Source organism: Natator depressus, chromosome 1 (genome assembly GCF_965152275.1).
Source record: "Natator depressus isolate rNatDep1 chromosome 1, rNatDep2.hap1, whole genome shotgun sequence".
In the NCBI taxonomy this organism is placed as follows: Eukaryota; Metazoa; Chordata; order Testudines; family Cheloniidae; genus Natator; species Natator depressus.
In genome coordinates this window covers 122,995,797-123,003,524 of record NC_134234.1, presented here as the reverse complement: position 1 = coordinate 123,003,524, position 7,728 = coordinate 122,995,797, and the positions used below count along the sequence as shown (strand labels likewise).

Here is a 7,728-nt window from a genome sequence, read left to right as displayed (position 1 = left end):
GTGGCGATAGCCCTGTGGAAGCTTGCAACGCCAGACAGCTACCGGTCAGTTGGGAATCAATTTGGAGTGGGCAAATCTACTGTGGGGGCTGCTGTGATGCAAGTAGCCCACGCAATCAAAGATCTGCTGATATCAAGGGTAGTGACCTTGGGAAATGTGCAGGTCATAGTGGATGGCTTTGCTGCAATGGGATTCCCTAACTGTGGTGGGGCCATAGACGGAACCCATATCCCTATCTTGGCACCGGAGCACCAAGCCGGTGAGTACATAAACCGCAAGGGGTACTTTTCAATAGTGCTGCAAGCTCTGGTGGATCACAAGGGACGTTTCACCAACATCAACGTGGGATGGCCGGGAAAGGTACATGACACTCGCATCTTCAGGAACTCTGGTCTGTTTCAAAAGCTTCAAGAAGGGACTTTATTCCCAGACCAGAAAATAACTGTTGGTGATGTTGAAATGCCTATATGTATCCTTGGGGACCCAGCCTACCCCTTAATGCCATGGCTCATGAAGCCGTACACAGGCAGCCTGGACAGCAGTCAGGAGCTGTTCAACTACAGGCTGAGCAAGTGCAGAATGGTGGTAGAATGTGCATTTGGACGTTTAAAGGCGCGCTGGCGCAGTTTACTGACTCGCATAGACCTCAGCGAAACCAATATTCCCACTGTTATTACTGCTTGCTGTGTGCTCCACAATATCTGTGAGAGTAAGGGGGAGACGTTTATGGCGGGGTGGGAGGTTGAGGCAAATCGCCTGGCTGCTGGTTACGCGCAGCCAGACACCAGGGCGGTTAGAAGAGCACAGGAGGGTGCGGTACGCATCAGAGAGGCTTTGAAAACCAGTTTCATGACTGGCCAGGCTACGGTGTGAAAGTTCTGTTTGTTTCTCCTTGATGAAACCCCCCGCCCCTTGGTTCACTCTACTTCCTTGTAAGCTAACCACCCTCCCCTCCTCCCTTTGATCACCTCTTGCAGAGGCAATAAAGTCATTGTTGCTTCACATTCATGCATTCTTTATTCATTCATCACACAAATAGGGGGATGACTACCAAGGTAGCCCAGGAGGGGTGGTGGAGGAGGGAAGGAAAATGCCACACAGCACTTTAAAAGTTTACAACTTTAAAATTTATTGAATGACAGCCTTCTTTTTTTGGGGCAATCCTCTGTGGTGGAGTGGCTGGTTGGCCGGTGGCCACCCCACCGCGTTCTTGGGCGTCTGGGTGTGGAGGCTATGGAACTTGGGGAGGAGGGCGGTTGGTTACACAGGGGCTGTAGTGGCAGTCTGTGCTCCAGCTGCCTTTGCTGCAGCTCAACCATACACTGGAGCATACTGGTTTGGTCCTCCAGCAGCCTCAGCATTGAATCCTGCCTCCTCTCATCACGCTGTCGCCACATTCGAGCTTCAGCCCTCTCTTCAGCCCGCCACCTCTCCTCCTGGTCATTTTGTGCTTTCCTGCAGTCTGACATTATTTGCCTCCACGCATTCGTCTGTGCTCTGTCAGTGTGGGAGGACAGCATGAGCTCGGAGAACATTTCATCTCGAGTGCGTTTTTTTTTCTTTCTAATCTTCACTAGCCTCTGGGAAGGAGAAGATCCTGTGATCATTGAAACACATGCAGCTGGTGGAGAAAAGAAAAGGGACAGCGGTATTTAAAAAGACACATTTTATAAAACACTGGCTACACTCTTTCAGGGTAAACCTTGCTGTTAACATTACATACATAGCACATGTGCTTTCGTTACAAGGTCGCATTTTGCCTCCCCCCACCGCGTGGCTACCCCCTCAACCCTCCCCCCTCCCTGTGGCTAACAGCGGGGAACATTTCTGTTCAGCCGCAGGCAAACAGCCCAGCAGGAATGGGCTCCTCTGAGTGTCCCCTGAAGAAAAGCACCCTATTTCAACCAGGTGACCATGGATTATATCTCACTCTCCTGAAGATAACACACGAACGGATGTTGCTTGAACGCCAGCAAACATACACTGCAATGCTTTGTTGTACAATGATTCCCGAGTACGTGTTACTGGCCTGGAGTGGTAAAGTGTCCTACCATGAAGGACGCAATAAGTCTGCCCTCCCCAGAAAACTTTTGCAAAGGCTTTGGGAGTATATCCAGGAGAGCCGCGAATGCCAGGGCAGAGTAATCCTTTCACATGCTTGCTTTTAAACCATGTATAGTATTTTAAAAGGTACACTCACCGGAGGTCCCTTCTCCGCCTGCTGGGTCCAGGAGGCAGCCTTGGGTGGGTTCAGGGGGTACTGGCTCCAGGTCCAGGGTGAGAAACAGTTCCTGGCTGTCGGGAAAACCGGTTTCTCCGCTTGCTTGCTGTGAGCTATCTACAACCTCCTCCTCATCATCATCTTCTTCGTCCCCAAAACCTGCTTCCGTATTGCCTCCATCTCCATTGAAGGAGTCAAACAACACGGCTGGGGTAGTGGTGGCTGAACCCCCTAAAATGGCATGCAGCTCATCATAGAAGCGGCATGTTTGGGGCTCTGACCCGGAGCGGCCGTTCGCCTCTCTGGTTTTCTGGTAGGCTTGCCTCAGCTCCTTCAGTTTCACGCGGCACTGCTTCGGGTCCCTGTTATGGCCTCTGTCCTTCATGCCCTGGGAGATCTTGACAAAGGTTTTGGCATTTCGAAAACTGGAACGGAGTTCTGATAGCACGGATTCCTCTCCCCATACAGCGATCAGATCCCGTACCTCCCGTTCGGTCCATGCTGGAGCTCTTTTGCGATTCTGAGACTCCATCATGGTCACCTCTGCTGATGAGCTCTGCATGGTCACCTGCAGCTTGCCACGCTGGCCAAACAGGAAATGAGATTCAAAAGTTCGCGGTTCTTTTCCTGTCTACCTGGCCAGTGCATCTGAGTTGAGAGTGCTGTCCAGAGCGGTCAAAATGGAGCACTCTGGGATAGCTCCCGGAGGCCAATACCGTCGAATTGTGTCCACAGTACCCCAAATTCGACCCGGCAAGGCCGATTTAAGCGCTAATCTCCTTGTCAGGGGTGGAGTAAGGAAATCGATTTTAAGAGCCCTTTAAGTCGAAATAAAGGGCTTCATCGTGTGGACGGGTGCAGGTTTACATCGATTTAATGCTGCTAAATTCGACCTAAAGTCCTAGTGTAGACCAGGGCTAACACAGCTGTTACTCTGAAAAAAAAAACATTTCAGTTTCAGTTTGAATCTCTGCTATTATTTTTTTCTTCAGATTTTTTGGTTCATCTCAGCTCTACCTAGAACAGTGTTTATCCCTGTACATTTAATGTAATCGAAATGGTGTGGTTAGGATCATATACATAATGGGCTACTTGCTTTTCTTCAGATGGAACAAGCCAAGCTTTGCTAACCTTTTAGCAGTTCCATTTTTCATGCCTCTTCCTTCCCTTCCCCCATCCCTTCTGACAAACAGGCGAGAGTTCAATCACTTTTTAAAAAGCCGGTTTCCTGCCCAGCGTACTCACCTGTATGATAGGAGAAGTACCAGCCCTGAAAGGTAGGCTCTCTCACACACACATTGTGACCTGTGACACAGGGAGCCCATGCAAGGAAGTAGGCACGCTGCTGTAGCTCACGAAAGCTTATGCTCAAATAAATTTGTTAGTCTCTAAGGTGCCACAAGTACTCCTTTTCTTTTTACACCAGTTTACTCTCTCATGCAGGTCTGACATCTTGGCCAGCACACCAAGGGCAGAAATTGGGATCTCCAGAGCTGACAGGGTAAATCAGTACATAAGTCTTGAGCTGTAACCTGTAACTGACCAATATCCTCCCTGGATCAGGGACACATAACGCACTGAGCAATGGGTTACAACATGCTTCCCCTCAATGGCGGAAGCTCACCCTGAGCATCTGAGGCCCACGGCAGGTCAAATCCTGAACAACTCCTCCAACTTATGTGACAGTCTGCATCTTGGCAAGCACACTGGGTATTGAATAAGGGACCTCCAGAAATGCAAGCATAAGCCGCTACAGTTTGTGCTACAAAGCCAGGTTCTGTAACTAGGGGCTGCAACAGACCCATATCCTGTATGGATCAGTGTCAGGATCAGACCCTGCAGCAGGGTTAGTCTCCTGGCAACCCAGCAAGAGAAACTAGCCTCCAGCAGGTTACCTGGTCGACTGTACCACCTGACAGGTCAAAAAGGGCAGCTAGTTGGCTTTTAAGCCCAAGAGCAGCAACTGCTTTCTGGTTGCTGACTGTGTTCATGCCTGCAGCTGTACTCCTCCCTATGTCTACTGCTCCTCACCTTGCTCCAGCCATGCTTCTAGTCCTGTTCCCACCTTGTCTCCCCACATTGCTCCTGCTCAGTGCCTGCTACCTCACCTTGCTCTTGGTTACCACTTCCTCCCCCAGAGCCAAGTTCTGGCTCTGCCTCCTGGTGAGGCTCCTGGTTGCTGAGTCTGACCCTTAGGTTGGATCTGATTCCTTGCTCTTGCTCCACCCATGAGGCCTGACTCTTGCTCTGCCCACTAGACCTGGCCATCCATGGCCCAGTCTCTAACAATCAGGCACAGAAGGTGGCAGGTAACTCATACTGACAAGTGTGTTACACAGACATGTAGCAGGGCTCACAACTGAGCTCTCAGCCATTAACAAGAGACAATTTGAATAATTAATCAGTCAACAGCACTTTTTAAGAAATGAAATGTTTAACGGAATGAAGGATGAGGGCAGGGGAAGTCTTCATTTGTAGAGGTGTCATCTCGTTAGGAAGCGGAATAATTGTAGAGTAGATCAAAACAGAACTGCTTCTACATTCTAAAATAGACTGTAACCGACTAAATGCTGTAGAAAACCAAAAGCTGTTTTTTTTAAAGCTGCAATTTATAAACACCTCTGTCTGACCTGTTGACAAATTCATGTGATATCTTTGATGTTTTGTCATGCTCAGTCTGACAGCTGCCATTGCCTGACAGTCATTTCAGTAATGATGTTTTTTTTCTCCCACATAAGTCTTGAGCCGCGAGCTCAGCTGTGAGAGTGTGATGGTAACAATAATATTTTATATTTACAGTGAAGATAGTGAAAACATTTGCCTTTATCTTTTTTTTGCTGATAAGCAGGATATTAGCTCCTTGGATAGGTATGCTATGCTTATAACGGGGAGACTCTTAGAACCAGTAATATCTTACCTACCAGTAAAAAGAGAAATAGAAAATGTAACTGCCTCCATGTATACAGTGTTTATTTCAAAGGGTGACAATGCTTTACAAATATATAGATATAGATATGCAGGAATCAATTAACCTACCACTGACGTGCAGCCACCTCTAGGGTGAAATGTAGCAATGGTTTAAAAGTTTTGGTGAGGTAGTGATTAATAATATCGGACCAGATTTTCATTTATGATCCATCTCTTTTGCACAGATCAGGCAGTGCAAAGGGACTGGATTCAGGTCATAAACAATCAGTGGAGAATTACCTTTGCAGAGGGGAACTCCACATGGCATAAGCCCAGTTTCTACACCAGGGAGTATGACAAAGGCCTGCCAGAGGAGTAACAGGACAGGCTGAGAGCATAGCCCAGCAGAGCTCCATTCCACCAATCCTTCAGTGATGTAAGGGCTCTGCTCTGACAAGATCGCAACCTAGGGTAATATGTTAACTCATTTCAAGAAACACATTCATTTGTGATGACATTAGAAAAACTTTCTTGTATTGCTAATAGTCCTTTCATTTCTATCTTTAATGCTCTCTGTGAATGGCAACCGCAACTTTAAATCAGATTGACTGATACATGAAGGTGGGACAACACGTGGAGCCATTTGAACCAAGGCAAGAGCATCCTTCCAGTATTGCACAAGGTACCATATCTGCAAGGTACCATATGTGTTTGACCCACAGGAAATACCATTTTAGTTGAGCAGTAACATAAAAGACACACGTAATCCATACCAAGGGTCAGATCCTCAGCTGGCGCCCACAGACATAACTCGATGGCACAGCTCCACTGACTTCCCAGTTTACAGCAGCTCAGGAGTCAGCCCCAAGACTCTGTAATGTGCGCTGATTTATCTCTTAATAATTTATTAAACATGGTTAAAAAGACAAATCAGTGATGGTGGTTCCTGTCAGAGAAAAGCTTTTATACTGACTGCGCTGTGTCTGACAAGGCAGTACGCACAGTAGTTCTGCCTCTGTTACACAGGAGCTGTGAAGAAACAGTCACATGAATGTGTATTGCACATCTCCTCTTACCTTTTGGTTTGCTCTCTGCTTCTTCTATTGCATAGGTAGTACCATCTGCTACCAGATTTGAAGCTGGCCCTGTATCTATTTAGACATATATAAAGTAATGGAATTTGTACAGTGCCCTGCACACATGCTGGGTGCTGTGCAAAATGTTAAACACCATGTATGTAAAGTCTGTCAACCTCCCCCCCACCCCCGACAAACTGGTGTCTCTGCTCCCTTGCCCTACAGTACACTGCACACGCAGCTTAGTATAATTACAGGGGAAATATTCTATTTACAGTGTTAGTGGGCGTCACCAGAGGTTGCTGTTACAGATAGTATTACACAAGTTCTGTTTAATTGTATCATGCATAATTAGCCAGAGCTGGGGAAAATGCTAATTCTCAGGTGTGATGCAGTTCTTTGTAGAAGCTGATCATCTCACCAGTAAAACTTGTTCCCTGTACGAGTCTCTGTGTTTGACCCTTTTACTCTTTAGTGTGCATGCTGCTCACAGATAGACCAATTCAATCAAACAAAATATTGTGTGGTCCTTGGCATAAGTCAGTGCAGCTCAAAGGTTGCTCCAACTTATACCTGGCTGCTCACAGCCCAAGGTGCATTTCTGGGAGCCATGGATGGCTGGAGTTCAGACCCAGAGATGCCCCAGTCACATCACTTCTGCACCCAAGAATGCTTCCTTTGTTGGAGGCTGAGAAGGGAGGGATGTCGTACTACAACAGAGAATCCCCAGCTGGTACAGAGCTGCCATTGTGTATAATTAAGTAGCGTACTGAGTAAGGGGACTCCCTAAATAAGCAGTTTTTCTGATTACTTTGCACTATAGCGTAACAAAGCAGCCAGAGTATAGGCAAGAATCTGGCCCAGGAATTCTTAAAGGCTAACTAGTGGTTTAGACATACTTATAAATCCTTACATTAAAAAAAAAAAGAATGACCCTTAAAAATCAATGTATAATGAACATATACTGTTTATAGTCACATGCTAGAAGCAGAATATTTTACTGCGCATTTGACATCTTCTGTTGCCGAATGGAAGCCCAGCACTGCATAATGTGTAGACATTCATCCCTAACTCAGGCAACCACTGGAAAACCTTGGAAGCTCTCATTTAATCCCTTCAGCCGCATTTGATTTTCTCCCTGTAGCATCTAAGTTCTGTAAATTTAGATGGGATCGTAATCTGGCCGTTCTGAGGCTGCCTTGTGTTCGTGTGTGTGTACAGCACTTCCTCTATGCTAGAATTTGATGTCCTATGTAGATTTACTTTTTAATGATAAAATGGTAGTTGAATTTTACCTTTTATGTTTCAGTTGTTCATTAGTGCACAACATTCACTGGTAACTCAGAGAACATTCCCATAATCAAGTAGTGATCCACCCATGTCCTCTGCACTACAACCCTCAGTGATCTATAAACCATTAAAACTCTGAATACCGGTTTGGATGTTTAGGTTATCCTCATTTTCAGCTTGTCTGTGAGTCCAAACTTCTAAAAGAGTCACTTATGTCTGTGTTACTGCAGCAAC

General features: G+C 46.6%; 1 protein-coding gene across 1 annotated transcript; it reads right to left on the bottom strand.

Annotated features, from left to right (window-relative positions):
* Positions 1 to 1,121: 1,121 nt before the first annotated feature.
* LOC141980833 (uncharacterized) lies at positions 1,122 to 2,850 on the bottom strand. The gene is made up of 2 exons (XM_074942536.1): positions 2,201 to 2,850; positions 1,122 to 1,621 (listed from the first exon to the last, which is right to left on the bottom strand). The coding sequence occupies exons 1-2, from the start codon at positions 2,781 to 2,783 to the stop codon at positions 1,122 to 1,124; spliced, it is 1,083 nt and encodes a 360-aa protein (XP_074798637.1). The 5' UTR covers positions 2,784 to 2,850.
* Between the last annotated feature and the right edge of the window lie 4,878 nt (positions 2,851 to 7,728).